Below are 25,735 nucleotides of genomic sequence, written 5' to 3'. Positions count from 1 at the left end.
AAGGATAAAAAAGAGGGGTTTCATGTTTTTACAGTGAATGGGCTGGCATCCAATCCATTCCTGTCCTGTGCATCTATCAGAGAGAACTTTTGTCCTACCTGTAAATAAAAAACAAGATGTCTAATTTCATTAAACATACCTATTGTACCACACCACAGAAATTCTTAAGAATTAACCCAGCTAAACAAGATACTGTTGCTGCAGGGATGTATGTCAGCGTGTCCCTTGTGAAACATGGGAGGGTTCTTCTACGAAGTTTTGGGCTTGGCTCATTGGTGAGTTCATCTTACACTGTTACAGCTCTTCTTAGGTCAAGTCTTACACCAGCATAAAACTGGCACGCTGCACTGGTTAAATCAAGCCCAATATTTACAACACTAAAAATCAATCCTTACCAGCCACAGAATGATTATTTTAAGTGGAAAAATGTGTATTTCATAAGGGTTGTTCACCACTTTTGCTCAGAATTCGTAACACAACTTCTGCTGAATAACATCCAAAGTCTCAGATAGTGGTTCAGCCAAATGTCAGTCCTCAGAATTGGCTCAGTTGCATTTCAGGGGTTTTTTTTACAATAACTAATACATCTTTCCCACTGAAGAACAGTCCCTACAAGCTCACAATCCAAAAAACAAAAGTTCGTTGTAATTAAAGTGACTAAAAGAGAGAATACATCTGGATCTTCAGAAATACAGTAACTCTGCCAAAATCTGAAGAAATTTCTCTTTTCTTCAATCCCAGCCTAGGAAGCCTTTCAATTCAACATGAAGATGTTTTCCAGTACTCATGGTCCAACTCCTCCACTTGTACAGAATCATGGATTCAGTCGCCAGACCAACCCAACCAAGAAGCCACCTTCAACTCCAGGCCAGGTGCTTGGCTGGTCCAACTGACCGAGGAGCCAGGGTAGCACCACATCACAGGGAGTAGGAGCATGTGTTGCACACCATCTGCAAGCCCCCAGAGAGCTACAGCTGAAGACTATCCTACACAGATAAGGCTGCCAGGAGATACAAGAACACAGCTTATTCCTCAGGTTGCCAAAGCAGGCTCTCAAGCCTTGCTCTGGACTATAATATCCCATGATACACACGACACGATGCTGGACTAAGACAAAAGGGCTGAAATCATTAATGGCTTTGTTCCATAGTAAGGTAAGCGCACACAAATCACCATTGCTGTGGTCCCAGCCTCATTTCCTCTCCTGACCACACAGCCACCCGCATTCTTCCTTGCACTGGCTGCAGACCTCATGCAACCTGCTTCACTGAGTTGTTCCAGCAGAAAAACTAATAAAAAAGTAAACAGCGTTCCGTTGGATTGTCTCCATGAACTGACTCGCTGCATCATCACATGAGTTCCTGTGCTACCAGAAGGGTAAGAGCCTGCAAGTGCCACTAGATACACAAAGAGGTAAAGAGGGGTTGTACCCTTCCACAGAAAAAAGCAGCACCTCACCAGGCATGGGGACCACGCTGCTTACATGTTCTATTAAATAATGTTCTCTAGGGACCGCACAGCACGAGAGAACTTTGCTTCTACAGGACCATTATACAGCATTGTGTTCTCAGGTAATTATGAGCAAAGAACAACTATACGCCATTTTTTCTTATTCTTAGTCTTAGCAAAAAAAAAAAAAAAAAAATCCTAATCTCTCATTTAGTATTTTTATCTTTTATTATTATTCAGTTATGCTCAACTTTGCCATCTATTCTATGTAGTTTTCGTGCCAGAATTACAGAAAGCTTTCCCAATGCTGACTTTCATAGAGTTATTAGGTGGAGTTTCAGTTAACCTCAAGGCAGATACACATCAGATAAGAAAACTCAGAACACAAGAGACAGAGGCAAAGCGGTTTGAACCAGAAATGCAGCTGATGTATCTGGACCTTATTAAAGCATTTGATACAGTGCCTCAAAAAATTTTACTTGAAAAATTAGTTCAGATTTGCTTGAATCTAAGGACTTTCACATCCTTTGAAAAGTAATTGGAAGCTGTATGGTTATGAAAGTGGCAATAATATTAAGTGGAAGGGCGGTGCCTGGTATAATTTGACATACATTTTTTAACAATGAACTAATTAAATGGGAAGATGACGCTAAACTGGGAAACAGTAGCAAGCAAAACAAAAACAAAAACAAAAAAACCAACCAAACAAAAAAAACCACACCAGAAACCTACTTTCAAGAATTTCAGAAGACCTGATAAGTAAGATGAGATTTAGTGTAAAAAATGGAAGATACAAGAGTTAGATGAAAACAGTCCACATTCATCAAGGATGATATGCAGCACCCAGAAAACAGTGACACTGAGAAAGTGCTCCGGATGACAGGGGTAGATTAGCTCTGCGGTTGCAAATCAGTGTGGGCTTTTAACAAGCGGTGATTTTTTACTCCCCATGCCAAAGTAGCTGTGCGCTATGGACAGTAACAGCTAAAGTAATTTTCTTTCTTCTTTTCAGAGACTGAACCTAGATTTTGAATGGGCTTTAAATCATCTCCTAGGATAAATTACAAAAAGGATCTAGCTCCCTGTACAGAGAATCTTCCTACTTTTCTCTGACTTTATCCCATTATTTCGGTCTACGCTAAGCGGAAACACTTGAAGGAAGTTCCCTCTTCTGCTAGTTTTATTGTTGAAGGACTCGCGGACAATCTTCAAATCTGTCGCTACAATTTAGCAATATGTGCCTTTGCATCGTTCCAACCAGTCAGTCTTTCTAAATAGCAGTTTCCCCATTTTGTTTGGCTCTTCAAGACTGCTCAGGGCTCAAGAACAAAGTTAAGTCCTAGCACAGATAGATAAGAAGGGTCCAATACTGAGGGAGAGACGGAGCTTCCCCTAGCATTTGCAGCGAGGCACGCCTGATACAGCACGACACACGGCAGAGGAGAGGGGAAGATGTCTGAGCTGAGGCAGCTCTCAGTCCACAGCCGACTTTCCCAAGATGCAGCTTTAGCAACACAGCAGGGCGATGCAGCGTACCCGAAACATGGGCCTTACCTGCCCAGAGCTATCCCCATCTGTCAGTGCTTTTTCAGACCTACAGAGAAACAATTGTTTTATGGCCTGTGCTGGACCTGAAGAATATTGAGACAGAGCAGAATTTGATTTAGCGAACCCACTGTTTTAACAGCGTGACATTGGAGAATAGGAATGCTTTATTGTTTGGATTGTTTTTAATTAAACAGAGCAAAAGCTCTCAATCTTATAATGCAACATCAGGATGTAAATAAAAACACCTGTAGCTCCTTTCACCTCTGGAAAGCTATTTTCCAGAATAAAATAGCTTTTATTTTCACTATGCATAATGAAATCACTGTGCACAAAAGGTTCTTCCCAAAGAGAAGCAAGATACGCTGCAGCGTATAGAACAGATGTCAACCTGCCACCATACGGGCCTTCCCGCATTAACCCTTGATTAGCGGTGTTCGCCGCCTAACGAATGTTTTGTGATCCTAACTGCTGGTCCTAATACACGATCACATTGGGGAATCCTCATAAATTGTTAAAATCGATCGAACGATTTTAAAAAACGCAATTCGGGACTAAAAAGCTACCGGCACTTTCCACCTACGAGCGCTTCCCAGAGCCAGCGCGGCACGCCGCAGGGAACACCCCGCCCCGACAGCCCGGCTGGCCGGGGGGCCGTACGGCGGCGGCTCCCTGCCCTGCCCTGCCCGCCCCGCCCGCCGTGCCGCCCGCCGCTCCGGCAGCCCTCGGGCGCGGGGGGCCGGTCCGAGCCCGCGGCGGCCGCTCCCCGGGGCGGGCGGCGCCGATCCCGCCCCCCCGCCCGCGGCAGCCGCCAGCAGCCCCCGGCAGCCGCCAGCGCGGCGGGCGGCGCAGGCAGGCGGCCCTCCTTCGCTCCTTCCCTCCTTGCCGGGCCGCGCCGCAGCCCCCGGGCGCGGCCAGGAGGCGGCGGGGCCGCGGCTCCCCCGGCTCCCCGCCCGCCTCCCAGGCGCGGCGCGGCGCGGCCCGGGACTCTCCGCGGCTCTCCGTTCCCCCCTCCGGCGAGATGTTATGGCCGAGCCGGCGCAGAAGGGCGGCGTAGGGCAGGGCGGGCGGCGAGAGGATGAGGCGGCGACGGCGGCGGCCGCCCCCAGCTACGAGGACTACGAGTGCAAGATCTGCTACAACTACTTCGACCTGGAGCGGCGGGCGCCCAAGCTGCTGGAGTGCCTGCACACCTTCTGCCAGGAGTGCCTGAGCCAGCTGCACCTGCGGGCCGCCCAGCAGCCCCCCGCCGCCTCCGCCGCCGAGCCGGGGCCGGGGCCCGGCCGGTCTGCCGGCGGCTCCCTGGCCTGCCCGCTCTGCCGCCACCGCACGGCGCTGCCCGACCACCGCGTCCACGGCCTCCCCGTCAACACCAAGCTGGCCGCCGCCTGCCCGCCGCAGCTGCGGGCCCGCGACCCGCTGCCCCAGGACAGCCTGCCGCCGCTGCCGCCCCGCCGCCCGCCCCGCGCCCGGGAGGCGGCGGCCGCCCTCGCCCCGCCGCCCCCCGCCCCCGCCGGCCGGGCCGGGCCGCGCTCCTCGGGCGGCGGCTACGAGAGCTGCCAGAGCTGCAAGCGGGCGGCGCTGAGCGCCGGCTGCGTGTGCGTCGTCGTCTCCTTCCTCTCCATGGTGGTGCTGCTCTTCACCGGCCTCATCTTCGTCAACCAGTACGGCGGCGACGCCGGGCCCGGCGCCTCGCCGTCGCCGGTGGGGCCCATCTGCCTGTCGGTGGCCAGCATCCTCGCCCTCTTCTCCGTCGTCGTCACGTGGCTCATCTGCTGGCTCAAGTACCGGCCCGAGGCGGCGGCGGCGACCGGCGGGGCGACGGCCAACGGCACCGCGCGGGGCCGGGCGGCGGCCGCCCGCAGGAGCGACACGTAGCGCCGGCCGAGCGGAGCGGAGCGGGGCCGCGGGCGCTGAGGGGCTGAGCTGGGCAGGGCAGGGCGGGGGGCGCTGTGAGGGGAGGGCGCAGCCGGGCGGCCCTGTCCGTCCAGGAGCGGATCGGCCGCGGCCCCCTGCTCGCAGGTACCCCTCGTTTGGTCGGTGTTAGCCCCGACCCAGCCGAGAGGCGGGGGGGCAGCCGCGGGGGGGGGGGGGGGGGGGGCGGGGAAGGACACGGGCGAGGCCGTGGGTCTCCTGGGTGTAACGGCCCCGCCAGCTCTGGGCCTGGGGCCCGCCGTGGTGGCGGGGGGCGGCAGGGCCCAGGCCCGCCACGGTGACAAGGCGCAGGCTCCGGCCCCGCCACGGTGACGGGCCCCAGGCCCGCCACGGCGGCACGGCGGGCCCTTGCAGCCGGGCCAGCCCCGCGGCTCAGGCAGGGTCCGAGGTGGCAGGGGTGGTCTGCAGGGTGACCAGGCGAGGGGCCGCGGGGGTCCGGCCGCTCTGGAGGGAGGGCTGGACGCGTGTGTCCAGCGAAGGTGTCTCGAAGGGCCTCCCGGGGCAGCTGGGGCTCTGAGGTCGGGGGTGCGCTCCTCCCCGCCTCTGTCGGGAGCGTACCCTGGCTTCCGTGCTCCCTGATGCAGAAGGACACAATCTCGATTAAAGAAAACTGGCTTACTGTTGCCCCCACCTGGAAGATAATTGGAGAGATACACTGTGGTTAGGAGCAGAACAGGATCACGATGTTAAATGCGTTTTGTGTTTTGCCTTTCATGAAGTTAACAAGTGCATATAGAAGAAGCTGTAACAGAAATGTATGATCTTAAAGAGACTGAGCCAAAGTTGCCCTACAATGTATTGAGTACAGTTTTGTTATAATTTTATTAGAAGGCCATCGGGCCCTCTGTTGGTTGCTTAAAATAAGCTTTATTATTTAATTATTTGAAATTCTCATTTAATGTGGGAGACTGAAACACTACATTGCACACTTAAAACAATTTATGGAAGATGATTTAATTAATGGAGTTCTAAAGTAGAACTAAGAGACTCCTGTGGTGGAGAGTAATATTTCAGTGGCCATTGGTTTCAATTTTTTACAGAGAGAGAAGCCCACATTAAAATACGGACTTTCAGCATCACTGTAAAAGTGGAATGCAGTAGCATAATTTGTGTATTGAACATTTACCTTCGGTCAGGTGGCTTTCGTAAGACAGTGGTTTTCCGGCTTGGTAAGTTTCTCTTCTGTGTTACGAGTTTCTGTAAAGGCCGGTAGAAAACGTTTTTGTTCTGTGAGGATGGAACATCAGTGATGTCTTTGAAATGTGACGAGATGCTCATAATATGAAATGGAAAAACATTGCCATGCAGCTGGTTTTGTAGTATATTAAGGAGAGCACTTATATAGATACTGTTCTATGTTGCAGGATAATTCATTTGGTGCCTGAACTTTTTTAACTTAATTAGTTGTTACGATCTATTGGGAATAAGATAATGCTGCTTATTCCATGTTTCTACACAGTACTGTAATGGAATGAGGTAATTATTTTCGTGCTTAACAATTCAAGAATTTTAAAAGTGATCTTTTAGTATGTGTATTTTGCAAGCTGTCTGCATGATCTTCTGACAAGTATCCTCTTAATAGACCTTTACTTGACCACTTCTATTTATCACAAGTGCAAAGGAATTCACTATATAGAAATGTAAAGATGGCAGGTGAAGATGTGTGATGTGTTTTATGAGTGCACAAGTGATGTGTACTGTGCATTGTCTTGATTATCACAAATCTGTGAAAAACAACCCCCTGACGCCCAAAAAAAACCCCCCACAAACCCAAGCAGCGTTTATACAGACTCTCTTACAATGGACACAGTTTGTGGAAACAGTATATGATTTTTATGTCATGTCTATTTAAAAAAATCCGCACCAGCCTTTTAAAATTATATATCGTAATATAGAGGCCCTGAGGAGATAAATTACTGGGATCAACTGTGGCTCTGACCGTGGTTGGTGTATTTAGACCAGTGTTTTCAAACTTGGAGTTGCTCGTTAGCTGCGTAAAAGGTGTATGCCTCCTAAAATCAGGCCTGACTATTAGCCCCCGTTGACTTCAGCAGTAGTTATGGATGTTCTGCACCAAAGAAAACCATGAGACTTTTATTTAAGCATCTAAATGAGAATTTAGATGGTTGACTTCAGGTACAAACATTTGAAAATTTTGGCCTTAACCTCTCTGTTCTTAAGTTAATGCATCTGTAAAGTTTGATAATAGCGTTGACCTACCTCACAGGCAAGATGTGAGGCTTTATTTATTAAAGTTTTTAAGCAATTGGAGATCCTTGAAGAGGAGGTGCTATAGAAGTGAAAGTATTATTATAAATGATACTGTAGTAAGAATAAATATATGTAAATTAATGGACATAAACAGCAGCGATGTTTTCTAAGAAAAATAAATATATAAAATATGTACATGTGTACATCTTATGCACCAATCTATGATTTACCTGTTTGTGCTTCTATCGCAAACGCAGCGTGCGTATCGGCATTTCTGTGCCATCAGGTAAGCTCCGGTGCCTTGCAGTTCAGTGGGCCCACCCGGCAGTCACTGCTCGAACTCCATCTCGTGTAGACGTGCCGAAGCTAGCTCTGAGCGCTGGTGGAGCTCAGCTGGAGCCCCCTGCGGAGCCCTTCCTTTGCTGTACTCCTGCGGGCGTTGTGGCTGCAGTGAGCCCCCGGGATATCGCAGGTGCGCCGCTGGCACCGTCGGGGCGAGCTAGCGAGCTCGCGCCGACGTGGGTGCGTTTGCAGGAGCTGCAGTCGCGATGGAAGCCATTACACTGCTACACCCTGAAATACTGATTACAGTAAGAAATGTATACTCCATCGTTTTCTTTTCTTTCCACATCATAGTTTTATTCTTGCCTTTTCTCTGTAAACAGTATTTGCCATTTTGACTAAACCAATGGTTTCAACTGGGATCCGTGGACTACTTCTAAAGGATCTGCGAAAGGTAAGTAAGGAAAGCAAACCGATCATCAGAAGCTTAAATTTGTTACGTGAGGGTCAACTTTAAAATGTTTAGAGGTTGGCACATTACAAAAAGTTGAAGATCACAGGCCTAAACAGGATTTTCAGGCTTAGTCACAATTGGACGATCATATTATGTATCAGGTTCCTACCCATATATTTGAAAATATTTCAGAGCCAAATTAAAATGGACAGTCTGACCGTATGCCAAATTCTTCTCTCTGCTTATGCAAATTTTGGGAAACTCCATTGGTTTCAGGAGCATTAGTCTGGATCCACATCACAGCACCAGTCAGAAAAAATCATGCATTGTATACATCTCTGGCTACTGTAGAATCCCAGTATTATATTTGTATTTTGGGTTCCTTTGAGTGTACAGATTGCTTGTCCAAAGCCAAACTTTGCTCAAGTTTCAGAAGAAAAAAAAGTAAAATACAAAAAGAGAAAAACTGTGTGGCTGGTGGTGTTTTATTGTTTTAACTATTTCAGTCAGAACACTTGTCTTTTCTAGTTTTTTAAAAATGCACAGAGATACGCAGCTGAAGGGCTATGCATCATCAGTTACACTATCCACACATCTCACAGAAAGAAACCAGTGCTTTGGGGCACTCTGTGGGAAAGCAGAGCAGGCAGGGTAGACCACAACACCATGGGGGAAATCATGGGAAATACAAGCTGCTGCCTTTTTTTTTTCTTGTACTTTTTTTTTTTTTTTTTTTTCCTGTGCAACATTTCTCTGCATTACACAGTCTGGGGCACGAGCAGCTACAGCCAAGAAATGGAAGCACCAGGAAAGTAAACAAAGACCTGAAGTTTTCTCAGCAATTTTTTGACCCTTACAAGATCATAGGCTGTGTGAACTCTGAAAGATCTGTAGTTTCCAGTCATGCCAAAAAAACCTTAAATTTTGTGTAGCAGTAATCCCCTACTCCTCTGCCTGAGTGGAGCGTACTGGGCTCCAGACTGGGAGGTGAGATTGAGTGTTAAGTTCATGGTCTGGAATAGGCTGCCAGACATCAGTGGTATGAGTCCAGGAGAGGGACAAAAAGGCAGGTAGGAGGGCCTAACCCAGGGTACCAGCACAGACCCTGGGTGGTCATGTACTCTAAACTGTTCTTTTCCATCTTTCTGGGACAGGTGACTACCATCTCTGCTTGGGGAAAGCTCCCGCGGGATAAAGCACAGGGTATGCTGTTTGCGGGGAGCTTCTGCCATTTATGGCAATGCGTTAGGACAACCACTCCTGCATTACAACTTTAGCCCTTTCATGTCATCCTTAATAGCTTGTGCTCAAGAATTCGATTTTTTTAAAGCACCACTATGTTTTTAAGACATACAATCTACCTTCAGTGCCCCAGCGTAGAAATGCTTTCTCCTTTGAAAGTGTCTCTGGTAAATACTGAGGCTGCAGGGAAGAAGTGATACTCCTTTTGCATCATGAGCCCACAAGTGGTAAATAATCAAACAATATTCATTTGCATAATGGCAGGCTTTCATCTTTTGAAAGGCAGGTTTGACAGAAAAACACTTGAGTATTTCATAAATGCATAGAAGGAGTAAAACCCTGGATTATGTAGTTGGATTGCTTAAAAGGCCTGCATGTGGAGGTACTTCTGTATTCTTTTATGTTGCAAAAAGCAACACAGTGATTACTCTCATATTCACGATCACTAGATACGTACCACAAAGCCAAATAATAGAACTAGCTAACAGCTGTGGGTACTGAGTCGTACATCTCTGCAAGTTACATCAATGACCTGATTTTCCAAAAGTGACTGGTAGTTTGGGTCCGATCTATTTTTGTCTGGGTTGAGACAGCATTTTAGAAACACATTTTGAAAAGGAGGCTCGATAATAGTTTTGTGGGCTGAGAACCCAAAAGACCATCTTACTCTGAAAAGCAAGTTTCTGTCTGCGTTTATACTTTAGAGAACAGAAATGAATGAACTGCCATTATTTGCTCCTTGCCCTGTAGAACAATGTTATTAAAATATGGTGGATTACAGGTGCATATGGAAATACTGTTGCTTCTTACCTTAATGCTCTTCTTTTGTAGCTCAAATTACCGTTCTACAGGGATCCAGGTTTGCTTTCAAGGCTTGCGTCCCAAAGTAGCTTATTGCGTATAACACTTTGTATAAAATGCCTTTTGCAAATGATGGAAGAGTCAGTTGCCTTCATGCAGGCAGTTACCACAGACTGAAGAATACAGGTGTAGTTACAGGGTTAATGTGGATTTTCAGTTGAAATCCTACTTCAGTGAGTGATTTCACTGGCATGGGTGAACTGTTTCAACTGGCCAAGATTGCTGGTTGCGCAAACAGACAAAATCCCACCGCATGGGAATTTTGGGGGTGTGTGAACTCCAAATTTCTCTGGAAAACAGTGTGCAATCGTGTATTCAGACCTGGTGCTGAAAACCTTTCCTTAGGGAAATAGTTGTGAAGCCCAAGGAGAAGTGCTCTTGCAGCTCCCTCGCTTATGTTCATGCCTGGCGCAGTCCAGTCTCTCCTGTTTCAGCATGTGCTGTGTATCAGTGAAAATTTAACAGCTGCTGAAGAAGGCTATTTAAATATAAATGTGTACATCATTCAGAGGAACAGTTATTAATCATCTCTGACCTGCAGCCTTAGGCATAAACAGTGCATTTGATATTAATACAGTGCGAGATATGTTTATGAAAACGATATTGAGTGCCTAACATTCGTTGGAAAGAAAAGTAGGAGAATCGTTTGCCTAACTTTGTCAGTGCTCTTGGTGTGCACTTAAATCCTCCTGAGCTCAACGGTCCTTTTCCCTGTGTTACGGACGTTCTATAGATGCAATGTCTGTTCTGCTGGTCTAGAGAATATGCTTTATCTCATTGGAAGTTAGTTTTGTTAGCATGTTATGTTGCCAAAGAAAACTTTAATGTTTATATGTGTTAGCCTCTGCTCGTTTAAACCACATCAGAGATGACCACCTGTCAATTGCCTGTTGGTGCAAGAGCTTCACACAAAATTTACAAATGTTCCCTTCATGTTGTAGAGTGGATTGTGTGGCAGGTCTTTCATGGCTGTGATTTCTAATGTTTCTGAAGGGTATTTAAATTTGGTGGCCCACTTTTATTAAAGCTGGAAAGCCCTGCAGCTTATCCTGCTTCTACGTTTTATCCAGATGCATGTAGAAATGGAGATATTTAAAGGAAGTGCCACAAGTTCGGCATTTAACAAAATGCGGCTTGTGTCATGGAGGAATACATTTATTCATACTAGAAGCGTTCGACTAAGTCGATCTTTGATCAATGCAGCATAAGGTACTTTTGCTTGTGTTATGAGGATGGAGCGATGCTGGCCCTCCGTTTGGCATGTATCTCCTCTTGCTAAAACCACCCGGGGCTGAGACTGGCCTGGCAGCTCTCGTTGCGAGCTGCTCGCTGGTGTACTTTTCACATGGTGTGCAGATTGTGAGATTTTGGATCAAGGTGATTGTAATCTCTTACATACAGTTTCAGCTGAGAAATCTCTCAGCTATTTTAAGGAGATTTTTATGGTAAACAAATATCGTGAGGTTGATTGGTCTCATTGAATTATGAAATTTGGGAGGAATAACTTGAAAGTTTTTTACTTTTTTATTGTTATTTATCCCCCAAACCTACTCCTGATTTGTCAAGGAATCTAAATCTTAACACTTCAGCTCATTACAGGTCTAGATGTAACATTTACCCATCTCTAGGTTGCTTAACCATTTAGCAGAATCTAACAAATCCATTTCAGTTATTATTTTGTTGTCTTTTGATTAATAGCAAATAGCAATAAGAGCATTTGGTTTTAGGGGAGGTGTTTAATGACTGAAATTTGAGAAATATGCTTGCAATATAAATCAAAATCTGCTTTCCTTAAAATGGGAAGAATGAGACTTTTTATGACTTAGAAAATGTAGTGATGAATAATTCCAGTTTGATTTCAATGTTGTAAATAAGGGCTCATTACTCGGCCAGGTAATATTAGGAGACAGAAAAATATTCTTCTGTCAAAAAAGCTCGAACTATTGCAGAATTTAAAGTAAATTAAATGAAACTATAAAAATAAAATAAACCCCACACTTTCTTCTAGTCAGGTAGTAAGCGTTTCTCCCTGAGAATAAATTTAGATCTCCCTATTATTTAAGTATCAAAATCGTATGGAAAATAGGTGACATTCTAGTTGTTCTGGAAGTTACTGCTGCTTGTTTTCTGAAGGAGAGGGAAGAGTCTCTCTTTGGTTACGATCACTAAAAGTATTCTTCCGGATATTAATTTGGCCATGTGGAGCAGGATCCTTTTACTTTAGCTTGGGATGGGTGGCGGAGAGGGAGACGGCCGGAGAGCAGCGGCGTCAGCCCGCTCTGGGGATGGGCGGCCCGGGGGTACCCGCTGCGGGGAAGCAGGGGATGGAGCCGGACCCTGCCCGCCTGCCCTCCTGTGCTGCCCTGGACCCCGGGCTTCGCCCGCTCAGGCGAATGAGGCCGGTCCCCGCACGGTCCGAAGCCTCCGGTACCGGCGGAGACTCCGATACAGCAAGCCCCAGCGGGTGCTGGCCCCCAGCTCTCCGCCGGAGGAGCCCCCGGCCCGGGCAAGAGCATCGCTGCGGCCGGAGCCGCCGCCGACAGCAGCCTCGCTGGGCAGGCACCGAGCGGGGCGCCGGCCCTCCTTGGCTTGCGGTCATCTCTTCTTTTCTTTTCTTTTCTTTTCTTTTCTTTTCTTTTCTTTTCTTTTCTTTTCTTTTCTTTTCTTTTCTTCTCTTTTCTTCTCTTTTCTTCTCTTTTCTTCTCTTTCTTCTCTTTTCTTCTCTTTTCTTCTCTTTTCTTCTCTTTTCTTCTCTTTTCTTCTCTTTTCTTCTCTTTTCTTCTCTTTTCTTCTCTTTTCTTCTCTTTTCTTCTCTTTTCTCTTTTCTTTTTTCTTTTTTCTTTTCTTTTCTTCCTTTCTTCCTCTTTCTCTTTTTCTCTTTTCTCTTTTCTCTTTTCTCTTTTCTCTTTTCTCTTTTCTCTCCTCTCGTTCTTCCTCTCTCTTTAGATTTTTCTCTTCCGGATTGTAATCCAGTTCATCTTTAAAAGAATGAGTGGTGAAATCATACAGCTGCGGGCGCAATACCGATTAATGAACTCAATGCCTGTGCTAGTAGGGCCGCTTTCCCCTTAATATTGTTAATTTCTGGCTCCATCACGTTGGACGGAGGGCGGGGAGTGAGGGAGGAATGTCCCGGGAGACACTTTGGGACCGAGGGCTAGCTGCGGGCCGGTGCCCCGATACCTGTTGGCAGACTCGGAGGGAGTCACGCAAGGCCACGCGTGTTCCTCGTTTCCGCCCGCTGCTGTGGAAATCCCGTGTTCCGAAAACAAATACATTTGATCAGTCCGAACGTTGGGTCCGTAAAACACTCGCGGTCTCTTGACTGCAATAAAACTCCCGGTGGAAATCTATTGCGATACTGCTGGAATTAATAATCACTGGTGTTTTTACAAGTAATTAACGAGGATTAGACGCTTCGTTTTGAAATGTGGCTGTTAACTACGGGGGAGGTGGGGAAGGGAGATGCGAATTTCCCCTCCCGTGGGTGAGACTTGCAGGTGGGCGCGGGGGAGCCGGCCCAGCCTTCCCTTTGGGGAGCACGGCGGGGTATTACCTCCCCTGTCTGAGACGACTCCGAAATTCGACTGCAATCTTTAAAATCGTAAATAAATTAGTAACACACGCTTCCCCCCCCCTTTGCAGGGAAGGACCAGCCCGTCCCTGCCGCCGTGGCCCGCTGGACGGAGCCCGCCGGGCGGTGCCGACCTGGGGACCGGCGGCGGGGCTGGGGGAGCCCGGAGCGCACACGCCGCCGCTCCCTCCTGCCCCGCAGCCCCCAGACCGCAGACGCATCTCTTTCCTCGTCTCAGCAAGCATGTGTTAGTATGGAGTGGCAGCTGTAGTATCGCTTACTGGGGGATCTGGTAGTAATCAGAAAGGTGAGGAGTTAGTGAAATACATGTTGTATTTATTGCCAGTTTACAGGGAGAGAGAGGGCGGCCGGTGCCGCAAAGGGAGCCATTTGTAGGGTTAAGTGTTTCAGCCTTGTCCCACGGGCAGCCTCGCCGGCTTACGGGGAATTGGATTTCGCCCTTCCCGGGGACCACCTCCCAGCCCGGGGCACGGCCGGTCCCTGGGCCGCGGGCAGATGCCCCCGAAGGCGGGACCCGGCGGGCCGCGGGCGGTGTAGGGGACTCGCCTGGGTGTTTGGTCCCTCTCACGGCTCCCTCGGGGTCCCGGTGGCGGGAGCTACCTCGGATCTATCCACCCACCCACGAAAGTGCTTTGCCTTCACCCTCCAGATTTCCCTTTCCTCCGTGGTCCTGGCAAAGGCGATCCCCGCGGACATACCCTCGGAATAAAACTCCTCCTTACGAGGGGCAGCAGCAAAGCCCCCTCCTTTCCCCTCGACCCGGACAGCGGGGCTCCGGAGTGGTCCCCAGGCTCGCCTTAGAGTGCCTAGGATGGTTAGAGGGATCTGGGGTATCCTGTCCCCTGTCCCGGCCCTTACACAGAGGCTCCTCCGGTACCGAGCCGCCTTGCCAGCTCCGCGCCCCGCACCGAGCCCTTCTAGGGCTGCCAAACGCGCAGTGGCTGTAAATTGATGAAAACGTAACAACTCAAACAAAACAAAACAAAACTATATATATATATATATATATAAGGCGATGCTGAGACGTGCGGATGGGACATAAAAGCGATGCGGAAAGGTTCAAAGCTTTCGGTGATGACTTTTCAACCTTTATTTATGTGCCTATTAATGCAATATCCATCATGGAGATATGCATCTTTATCCTTTCAACTGATATGCTGAGAATCAATTGGATATGCAGATTACATTTCATAAGTTTCCAAATGTTAATCTCCTCGGCCCTTTGCTGGTAATTTCTTTTTTCGCCAAATAGTATTATGTTTCTGAAAAAAAAAAAAAAAAAGAACCCAAACAAAAAACCCCTAGCCCTTAAACCGATTAATCTTAAGGCTACTTGCCTCGAAATATTTGCTAAGGCTCGAGCCCAGGAGCTGGGCGGAAGGCGACGCTCCTGCCCGCTCCGCTGCCGGCCCGGGGGGCTGCCCGGGGCACCGGCCCCTGGCCCGGGCTCCGCCGAGGCGGAGGCGTCTGCGAGCTCGGCCCGGGTCCCGAGGCGGCCCCTGCCTCCCGCAGTGCGGTACTTCGTGGAGCCGGGCGAGGTGTCCGACCAGGTATTTTTCCCTCTAAGCCTGGACGTGGGGTGAGGTCTGGCTCTCTCCCAGCGCTGGAGCTGCGCCCCGCGGCCGGCGCTGCACGGCGGCTGGGGAAGCGGCCCGGGCCGGGAGCCGGGCGAGCCCCGCAGGTCCCACCGCCGCTTCCCACCGCCGGGGCGGTGCTTCCCGGCCGGCTGCTCCGGGGCGCGGCGGCGGGGCTCCCTCACACCCCCCGGCCTGACAGGTAATGTCCCCGGACACCTTTGGGACCATAAACGGAGGAGGAGTGATATGCGAAGATGGGACCTGGAGAGGCTTTCCCTGGGACGGCTCTATTCGCGGAGCTTATTTCTAAGAAGGAGACTGGGCTGTACGGGACTGTCGATGTAACCGGTCACTTCTCTGGTGTCGCCGCCCGCCCCCCACCATCGCGTCCCCTCCTCAAAGCAGGGGATTTATTAAACTTTCGTATTAGTGTAACCCCCAAATTACTAGAACAGTATTGAAGTTTCTCTTCTGTGACATTTTACAACTCGCCGTCGTACTCAGGCCACTCTCGTCCGAAACAAGTCGATACCAGTTTGATTTAACACGTCCGTGGTCCGTGGCAGCGTTCGCATCCCCCCCCCCCCCCGCTCCCGCCGTCTCCCTTGCGGTGGGGACGGACCCTCTTAAGGCGGAGCACCCGCTCGGGATGGGCCAGCGGTTGCTGGGAACCCCGCAGCCCCGGCACCGCAGCCCCCAGCTCCCCGTCGCTCCGCCGGGCACACGCACAATCCTCTGCCCCGCACCGCCGGGCAGCGGCTCTCGGGCCTCTGCCCTGCCCAGGCGGCCGGGGTCGGGCCCTACGAGATCCTGCCAAACGCACAGACCCGCTCGCTCTGTAGGAGGGAAACCTGTGTAAAGAGAGATACATCAGGCAGCGGGTGACACTGAACCACGTCCCGAGACCCCAAACCCAGAGGTTTCTTGGGGGTGTTTATGGCCAGGGCAGCGTGGAGCACGAACCAGAAATTACAGGCGCCATACAAACCAGTTATGCCAGCCTGTCTTTCTTCCTTTTCCCTTTTCCCTTTTCCCTTCCCCTTTCCTTTCCTTTCCTTTCCTTTCCTTTCCTTTCCTTTCCTTTCCTTTCCTTTCCTTTCCTTTCCTTTCCTTTCCTTTCCTTTCCTTTCCTTTCCTTTCCTTTCCTTTCCTTTCCTTTCCTTTCCTTTCCTTTCCTTTCCTTTCCTTTCCTTTCCTTATTTACGAAGCTGTACTCTCCTCTCGCCGACACCTCCCTTAGACGTAGTTAGGCGGAGAATTTCCTCCGAAATCCTTACGAGAAACTAATGTATGCGCGCAAACCCGGAAACAGTATAATTGATTTATTTCTAATAGAGGAGAAACCAGTAACGTTTATCGCTCAGAAATGATTGCCTGTGTTCTTAATAGCTCTAATTTTCACTGTCCATTCGATGTGCTGCAGGTTTAATATAGAGCACTTACTAATCCAATTAAAAGTGCACCTGGCCTGGAAGAGCTCTGTAATTAGCAGGAGCGTTTTTAGCTATTTCCACTGGAAAACCGTGAAATCATCTCTGCTGGCCTAAAGGACTGTAATATGGGGGTGGGGGCGAGGAGGGGAGGGAGGAGCGGGGCCAGGCATTCGTGCCTAATCTTTTTGCCTGGAATTTTTAGCAGTTTCCGTGCGGGAGGATGCGGCTGTTTCATCTCGGTGCAGTCGGTGTCTGGTAGCGCAGGACGGCGAGGGCGAGATTAGGTGGGTTTCACACCGCTTTCCCTTCCCGCCCACACGATCCCGGCCCGGGAGCCCGTCCTGGGGAGCGGGGCTCCTCTTTGGGGCCCCGGGGAGGCGCTGGGGCCGGGCGCGGAGCGGGGAACCGGGAGGCGCTGCGGGAGCCGCCGGCCGCGTCGGGGGGTCGCGCCCAGGCCGGCCCTGCCCCGGTGCCACCGGCCCTCGGCCTCCGCGGGAGCGGCGGCGGCTGCGGAGCTCCCGAAACGGTTCCTGGCACCGGACGGCACGGGATCGGCCTGCCGGGGCTGCCCCGGGCGCGGCACACGGGCCCACGCAAACACACACGCCACGCACACGGACGCGCGTCGGTGAAGGAGGGGGAAAAGTAACTCGTGTTCCGTGCCAAGCCCGTCTCTCGCTGCCGGGGGCGAGGGGCTCCGCGCCTCCTCCTGCGCGGGCGAGGGGTCGAGGGGGTCCCCATTCGCGCCCTCTCCTCGCGTGTACGTGGGTTACGGCCCAAGGCTCGCGACGGCACCCACCCGCTGCAGCCACGAGCAGGAGGGATTTCTGCTCCCACGCTCGGGGCCGCAGGGGTACCGGTGGCGAGGGGGGCGGTCTGGGGGATGCTGTGCGCGCCGTGTGCGCTCCCGTGGGTCCCGGCTTCCCGCCGCCTGTTTCCCAAGCACGAATTACACCTCAAATAGCTTCGCCTTTCTGAAAATAACACTTTTCCTGCCTTCCTTCCTCGAGAAAACTACGTGTGGCAAATAGTGGGGTGGGAACGGTACCTTGGGAACGTTTGTGGAGGGCTGGGTGTGCCGGCACACCTCCGGCTGCCCGGCCCCGGCGGGGCGGCCGCCGCAGGCGCTCCCTGGGCCGGCGGCCGCGCTCCGCTGCCTGGCTCCGGCCGGGACTTCACGGGGCTGGGGTTCACAGGGCTCGCCAGCGGTTTTCTCAAAGCTTCGGTCATCGGGGTGCTTTGTAGAGCACAAACGCTGTGCAAAATACACGCTGACTTTTACTGCCGTGCGAACTTTTCTTGCCAACCTGTTTCTTGGGCGTGCGGAAAGCTTTCCTGAGCAGAGCCGGCGGCCGCCGCGCATTCGGGCTTTTGGGGTTATTTTTATGCATTTACAAAGCGAAGGAAACCGCTCAGTTGGGTGGCCGGGTCGCGGGGGCTGGAGAGAGAAGGGCCCCGAGCAGAGCGTCCCAGGCGGGTGCCGCGGGGTGACCGGGCGTGCCCGGCTCCGTCTGCGGGCTCCTCCGGCCCCAGCACCACGGAGCGCCGCTGCCTGCGCCGTGCCGCTGCCGCCTTTCCCGCGGCGGGAGGATTCTCTTATTATTCCGGCTCCGGCTTTCTGCCTAAATAACGCGAACCCCCGCCCTCCCCGGGGCCGGTACCGGCCCCGGCCCCGAAACGATCGCCCGGCCCGTAAAGGAGAAGAGGACTGGGAGCCCACAAAACATTGTTTCCCTCATTTCAAAGGGGGAAACCTGAACGATTCTCATCCTTTTGATTGATTAAAGTCTTGAATAACTTGAAGCTCGGGAGTGACAGTTACTGAATAGACTATTGCAAATAAAGAGCACTGTGGAAAGCTGGGCTGGCACTTCAGAGTGTAAAGGAGGCGAGTTTGCTGGCACTTACCAAGTTATAAATAAAAGGCCATGCACAATAGTACCTTCTTTAAGGACAGACAGTCTTTACAACACTCCTGGCGTCATATCCTGCTGTGGTCACTTCAGCTCCTAGGCAGACTTTACCTCTTTTATTTTTCCAGCAGTTTAGTTTGAATACTACAATAAATTCCTGGGAACAAACGCTTGTTAGTAAGACTTTAACACACACCGCCTCGCACCGTACACACCCGCATATACACACTCGCGCACACGCGTGTAACGCAGGGACACTCTTGTCCCATCGGGTTTTAACAGCAGAAATCCCCACGGAGACTCACTGGCAGCTCTCGCCTTCCGAACCGTTAGCACGGTTTGGTTCAGAGCTGGTTTTTTCTGGACGGCCAGAGATTTCGGAGCAAAATAAACAAATAGAAGGAAGAAGCTTTTTTTTTTTCTTAAAAAAGGAAAAAAAAAAAAAGAGAGAGAGAAAGGAGGTCGTTCCCCCCCATATCCCCCGCCACTCGTGCTCGGAGGAGCAGAGCCAGGAGACAAAGCGCTTTATGGGCAGCGAGGCACGGGGTGCCCCTTCCAGCCTGGCGGGGTAGGGCCGCGGAGCCCCGGAGGGACACGGGTCCCCACGGGTGCGAGGTCCGGGCTGCCTCCGGCTGATGCTCCCCTCCCCGGTGCCGTGGCAGCCGTCGGGGCACGGAGCGGTTCCCCGCCGCCGGCCGCTCTCTGCCCGCGGCGAGAGGCCCCAGCACGGCTCGGTCGGCGGGCCCGGGCCGTGCCGTGCCATACCGGGCCGTGCCGGTCACGCTGCCGTCGCGCCGGCCGGGGCGATGCGGGAGAGCCGCCTCGCTCGCCCAATCAGCGGGGGCGGCGCGGCCGGGACGGGCGGCGGTGGCCAATCGCGGCGGCGCCGCCGCGGAGCCGCGCCGGGGACGGAGCCGATAAATGCTCCCGGCCCCGCGGCTGCCGCTCCCCGCCGCACCGGGGACAGCGCCGCCGTCGCCCCCCCCCCCTCCCCCCCCCCCGCGCCCAGCCTCGCCGCCCGGCGGGGCTCCGGCCTCGGCCCCTGCCCTCCCGGTGCGGGGCAGCGCGGGTCACTGACAAAGGGGCAGCGCGGAGCTGCCTCCTCCCCGCCCCCCGGCGGCATCCCCCACCCCTTCCCGGGACCGCTCCTGATTCGGTGGGACGCGCTGACAGCGCGGATCTCTCCTAGATCAGCCCTCACCTGGATATAACCCTGCCGGGCCGCCGCCGCCGCGATGACAACTCTGGCTGGAGCCGTCCCCAGGATGATGCGACCGGGGGCCGGACAGAACTACCCCCGCAGCGGGTTCCCGCTGGAAGGTAAGGCCGCGCCCGGGCTGCTGCCACTCGGAAAAGTGAGAACTGCTCCGTGCCGGGAGGCCGGGACAAAGCAGCCCCCCCCCCCCGGCCCGCCGAGAGCCGCCGCACGGGGAGCTCCCCGGACAGCCCCAGAGGGCTCCCAGAGCCGCTGTCCCGCGGCGGGCATGGCTGGGGCCGCTGGGGGAAGGCCCGGCTGCGGGCCGGCAGCTCTGGCCTCGCACCCCGGGAGCCTCTGTCCCACCCGGCCGGCGGGAGCGGGGGGAACCGACCGGGAGGTCGGCGGCGCAGCGGGCCCTGACTCCGCTCTTTGGCAAAGAGGAGGGCGGTGATCCGGGGAGCCCAAAGTTAGGAAAAAAGTGAGGAAAAAGTTAGAAAAAAATTAAATCAAAATTAAATCAAAATTAAATAAAAGCGATGCAAACGAAATCGAGAGGAACTGTAGGAACGAGGGCACGTCCCGGGCGGGCCGGGCCGCTGCAAGCGGTGGTTCTTCCTCCAGGCAGCGGCGGTGCGAGAGCCCCGCGGCGCCGGGGACCCCCGCAGGCTCCTGCCCGGGGCGAGGACGGGGTCTGCGGTGGCTCCCACCGCCGCACCCCAGGGCGGCCGAGCCGCGGGCCAGCCCCCTTGCCCCCGGGGAGACCGCGAACTTCCCGCACCGGGGAAGCCCTGAAACCCGGCTCCGGTGCAACAGGTGAAGCCGCCCCGCCGCCTTCGTCTTCCCTTCCCGCCGGGGCGGCAGCGCGGGGCTCCACGGGGGCCGGCGGGCCCCGGGCGCGCTGCGGGGCGGCTGGGCGGGCGGGTGGCGGCGAGTTGCCTTACAGAAAAGCAACGACAAAAAAAAAAAAAAAAACCAAAACAAACAAACAAAAAAAGACCCAGCAGGATCCGAAGGAGACGTTAACGCCATTTCCCCCTCCTGCCTCCCCTCCCCTCCTTTTCTAGTCTCTACTCCTCTAGGCCAGGGCAGAGTCAATCAGCTCGGAGGAGTGTTTATCAATGGCAGGCCTTTACCCAACCATATCCGACACAAGATAGTGGAGATGGCCCACCATGGCATAAGGCCCTGTGTCATCTCTCGCCAGCTGCGAGTGTCCCACGGCTGCGTCTCCAAAATTCTCTGCAGGTACCAGGAGACGGGCTCCATCCGGCCGGGGGCCATCGGCGGCAGCAAGCCCAAGGTGAGCTCCTCCGCGCCCGCCCGGAGCCGGGCAAACCCCGGCCGCGGCGACCGGGAGCGAGGCCCAGCGGGGACTCAGCCCAGGGTGGCCGGCACCGGGGTTTGCAGGCGGGGTGGCAGCACCCCGGGAGGACCGGGGGTCCGTGTGGGGGCCGGGGGTGGGCGCAGACACGCACCGGTCACGGCATCGCCTGCCGCGTCCCCGCCTGTTGCTCCGAAAGTTTCCGAGGCTTTAAAAAATGTTGTTGCGGTTTCGTGGCAACGATTTTTTTTTTTATTTAAGAAAATGCTATTTTAAAAAACAGCTTATCAAACGACACTAGGGAGAAAGGGGTCGTTTTGTCAAGGCACGGCTGTCCAAAGCCCCGAGTGCCCCACGCTGAGCCCCGCGGGTGGGTTCCGCGCTGCCGGGACGGACCGGGGAAGCGATCGGTCAGATGTCACGGCTTGCACAGTGCGGCGGGATCGGGCCCTCGCTTCTTTCGTTGCAAAGCGTAAAAAAAAATGTGCCTGTATTTCTGTCTGCCTGTCTACTGCTCCTTCTCCTGCTCTGTTGATTTTTCTGTCCGCTCCAAAGGTGCATGTATTTATAGCAACACCGCTGAAAAATTTATGCTGACAATAACGCAGACAAATACGGATCCGCATCTCAGAATTACCCTCCTGTAGCTTTTCGTTCCCACAAAAGCGAAGTAAAGGCTTGAGTTTCTGTTGAAAGTTCCTGCTAGATTTTTTTTCCTTTTGTTGCTTCTAAAGTGGCAATGCCTGAATTTTCCCTTTCGGTGTTAGGACTAGCGATATTTTTTTATAAGCGTATTCCTCGAACGAAAGACTGTTTCCAGCCGGGAGACCTTTGCTTTGTTTGAATTCGGCTTTATTTTAAAATTACGAGGCCATCGAAGAAAACTCTTGGTACTCGGACCTCTCAGCCTTTTTATTATGTTACTTTTTATTTGGCGCTGCAAACTTTGTTCAGCCGAAACTTTACTGACTTGGAGCTTCGCTGACACGGCGTCCTCCTCTAATCGCGATCCACGATTTCCCCGGGATTTTCTCTCGGCAGCCGGTGCTGCCTAATTCGGGGTTTTCCTTGCCGAGGGCTCGATCCCACCTTCCCGTACAACCCCGGAGGATTTCCTGGGAAGTTTCGTTTAACCGAGGGGGTTGCTTGTCTAATGCGGGCCCGTTGTTACCTCTCACGTCCCCTCTGATTTTAACCTGCCCGTCCTCGGGGTGTTTTATAACGGGGTTTCTAAGCGGGGCCGGTGTCGGCTCTCGTTGGCGGCCGTGCGGGTCGGCGCGGCGGCGGCGGCGGGTCGGCTCTGGCCGCACCGGGGGTCCCCGCGGCGGCAGCCCGGGCTCCCGCGGCCGCTCCCGGCCCTGCAGACTGTGCCCGCTCCGCTTGTCTTTACTGAAGCAGGTGACGACGCCGGATGTTGAGAAGAAAATCGAGGAATATAAGCGGGAAAACGCGGGCATGTTCAGCTGGGAGATTCGGGACAAGCTGCTGAAGGACGGGGTGTGTGACCGCAACACGGTGCCGTCAGGTACGGGGCGCCGCCCGGGCAGCGGGGGGCCGGGAGAGGGGGTACGGGGAGGGCAGCGTGAGACCCGGGGCGAACCCCGTACCCGGCGGGAGCGGAGCCCCGGGCCGGACTGGTGCCCGTGAAGCGGCCGGCGTTAGCACGCTGGTACCGGCAGCCGCGTCCCCGGAGGATTCCTGCGCTCGGCGGGGGTGTTTTCAATTAAATCGCAACTGCATCCCCCTCCCCTCCTCCTCCCCCCGCTTCCCCGCCGGGCTGCTGCCGCGGGAGAGCTCGGGGCTTGCCGGAGACCCGGAGCTGGGAAGCGGGAGGCGGGAGCAGCTCCCTGTGCCGGAGGGTTGTTTGCGGGAGGAGGGGGCACATGGAGCCGGCGCGGTATTTGTGGGGGTGTCCGTGAGCTTTTCTCATCACCCACTGCCCGGGCTTGGGGGGAGAAAAAAAAAAATACTTGCGGGGCTGCTGTGCCGGAGCGTGGTGTGGGACAGTGTCCCGTGAACACCCCCGCGGGGAGGGGAGCGGGCGGCCGCCACCCGGAAAGCCCCGACTGGTAGCAGCCGGGGGGCGAGACATGGGGCAGCGGCACCGATGTGGGGCTCGTCTCCCTGGCCTGACCCGGCCACCGCGGGGGACTGCTGGGAACGAGCCTGGTCACAGCTCTGTGCTCCCCCAAAAGTGAGCTCCATCAGCCGCATCCTGCGGAGCAAGTTTGGGAAAGGCGAGGAAGAAGAGGCTGAGCTGGAGAGGAAGGAGGTGGAGGAAGGCGACAAGAAGGCCAAGCACAGCATTGACGGCATCCTCAGCGAAAGAGGTAAAGTCCCATTTCCCCCTGCTCTCCACAGAGCCCTGGGACCCGCCTGTACCAGCCCAGGGTACTGGTGGGTATCGCTCTCCCCCTTCCCTCCCCTTCTCCCAGAGGCTGTCCTGGGGCGAGTGTAACGGGAGGTATAGGACAAGGAGCTAGCCCCAGCAGGGCTGCTGCCATGTCCCATTCCTCCACCAGTGCGACCCTGCAGCGTGCAGGAACGGCGCGGAGGTGGGGGCAAAGACGAGGGTCGCCACTGCCTTGGCTTTCAATAGCAGGGACGGGGGCCAGGGAGTAGGGAGGGCCGGAGCTCGCTGCAGAGCCCCCGGCACGGCCGTGGCAGGGGCCGCTTTCCCAGCCCAAGGCGAGCAAAAGGCCGCAGCTGCACAGAAAGGACGGTTGTAGCCAAAGGCTGCAGAGCCTCAAGCCTCTGCAGCCGTGGGCAGGGTAGGGAGCCGCGTGTTTTGTTTCCGCTCCTCTGAAAACTGCTGGGAAAAGCTTGTGTTGGTGGTTGGTCAGGGGCTGTGAGGAGGTTGCAACCTGAACAAGGCGGAGGCGAAGGGCTGTTCCGGGGGGCAGCCACTGCCCTGGCTGCGGTTGTGCCCAGCTGCCCCCCGGGGCCGGAGTGGAGGGGCAGGCGAGGGCCCGGCTGGGCGGCCCTTGCGTGGAAGTGGCTGCCCAGCACATGCACAGGCACTGGAGAAGGCGAGACAAAAGTACCAAATGAGCTGGTCAAACATTTGTACAACTTTTCCAGCTTTTACAAAGAAGGCCTTCTATACACAATCTACACTTGGAGATGAACTTGGAAAACAAAGAGGGGGGAGTCCATTGAAACTCACACTTTGGCTTTGCACAGACAAAGCTTCAGCTAGCAGCAGCTTGATGTGAACAAAAGAAGGCAACCTTTTTATAATTCAAGGAGAAAAGAAGAGAAAACAGCCCCACAAAAGGCCGAGAAAAGACATTATGGGCTTGCAATGAGGGATGAATTATTCAATGAGCCCCTAATAGCTGATGCTCCACGCAGTTTTATGGACTCTCCACCATGGAAAAAGTAGCTGGTTTTACCTAGAAAATGTTTCTAGCATTTCTAGACATCTAGAGATGCTCAGTGGTATTCAAGGACAACTGAAACCCATCCTTTAAAAGTAGGATATCTCCTTGTTGTTTAGGAACAAATCAGAAAACACTCCCAAAACTTAGTTTTCGACTCTGTTATTAAAGCTTTCAGGGGAACCTCATCTTCTGCGTGTCTGCGTTTGTGTGGATGTGTGCGATACGAACACGCAGAAGATGCTAACAAAGTTAGAGATTTTAAAGCGAGAAGGCACGGTTTGATTGCCCGGTCTAGCTGCCCCTGTACGATGGGTCACAGAGTTTCCCCCAGAACCTCCTGCAACAGAGAATTCTTCTGAGGGACATGGCACCAAGGGAAAAATAGCTAAACTCAGCGCGCTGGTTGTTAAAATAAGTAGCTTTCTGCCTTCCTGAATTTCTCAACAGAGATTAGAAACAGAAGATAGGAAGCCTTGATAGTGTCCCTGCTTTATGGAACAAAGAGTAATTAATAGAGACAGCAAGAGAAAAAAATATAATTATCAACATAACCCACCCCTCTACTTCTCTTTGAAACAGTTTTCCCGTTCTTTGACTCTCCGCTCTTTAAAGCAGGGCTCCTGATCTACTGTAACTCAGTGTCTGGGTGCACGGCTGCCACCGTCCAGCCCAGGGGAGCCCCGAGACTCTTGCAGGACAAGCGTTGGGGGTGGTGATGCCTTGCTGTGAATGGGACTCGCTCGTGCCCCCCAGCAGGGTCATACGAGGAGGCTGCGTTCTGCCCTCCGATGTACCCCCTCCTCCACCTTCTGCACGTGGGAGTCTCCTACTTTGCTGCTTCTGAGTTCAGTCAGCGGCAAAATTCCCCTGGAGTAAATGGGGTAGCGCAGCCCTACGCTGTCCTCGCGCGCGCAGGTTTCTGCTGGAAGAACGTGGCCGGGCAGTTCTGTGCAAACGGCGGCTTGATAATCCCATCTGTTCTGTGACAGTGCCTGGGAAGGTTTGGCAGTTGGAGGGAGAGCGTGCTCTTCCCCGCAGCAATGCCTGCTCCCCCTCCCTGACTAGCAAGCTGTTGCTTAATCTTATTACTGGAGTGGCTGGGATGCCGCAGTGCGAGAGCGCTGCTGCTCAAGAAAGGATTTGTTACCATACACATGCCTTATGTATAGTGTGATACTATAGGGACAACACACCGGAGAGGTGTGAAAAAACCCAACCATAAAATAAGTGCACCGCTACTTTCCATACCTGGCCAACAAAAAAGGTTTTACTTCAACTCCCAATGCCAGCAGAGGAGCTTCGATTTCACCCTGTCTACAAAAATCATCAGGTCAGA

The 25,735-nt window shown here is 53.3% G+C and overlaps 2 protein-coding genes across 3 annotated transcripts in view; both read left to right on the top strand.

Annotated features, from left to right (window-relative positions):
- Nucleotides 1-3,884: 3,884 nt before the first annotated feature.
- On the top strand, nucleotides 3,885-14,520 carry RNF228 (ring finger protein 228). Its single transcript, XM_075760991.1, has 3 exons — nucleotides 3,885-7,876; nucleotides 13,625-13,860; nucleotides 14,224-14,520. The coding sequence occupies exon 1, from the start codon at nucleotides 4,021-4,023 to the stop codon at nucleotides 4,870-4,872; it is 852 nt and encodes a 283-aa protein (XP_075617106.1). The 5' UTR covers nucleotides 3,885-4,020; the 3' UTR covers nucleotides 4,873-7,876; nucleotides 13,625-13,860; nucleotides 14,224-14,520.
- Nucleotides 14,521-19,703: 5,183 nt separating this feature from the next.
- Nucleotides 19,704-25,735, top strand: part of PAX3 (paired box 3) — an 81,393-nt gene continuing 75,361 nt past the window's right edge. For both annotated transcript variants that reach the window (XM_075760990.1, XM_075760989.1), the window contains exons 1-4: nucleotides 19,704-19,817; nucleotides 20,760-20,995; nucleotides 22,412-22,541; nucleotides 23,212-23,346. In XM_075760990.1, the coding sequence (XP_075617105.1) occupies nucleotides 19,733-19,817; nucleotides 20,760-20,995; nucleotides 22,412-22,541; nucleotides 23,212-23,346 (586 nt within the window). In that variant the 5' untranslated portion in view covers nucleotides 19,704-19,732. The remainder of the gene's footprint in view (nucleotides 19,818-20,759; nucleotides 20,996-22,411; nucleotides 22,542-23,211; nucleotides 23,347-25,735) is intronic.

This window comes from Balearica regulorum, chromosome 9 (genome assembly GCF_011004875.1).
Source record: "Balearica regulorum gibbericeps isolate bBalReg1 chromosome 9, bBalReg1.pri, whole genome shotgun sequence".
NCBI lineage: Eukaryota > Metazoa > Chordata > Aves > Gruiformes > Gruidae > Balearica > Balearica regulorum.
Note: the sequence above shows the minus strand (reverse complement) of the source record. Positions and strands in the feature narration are given on the sequence as shown.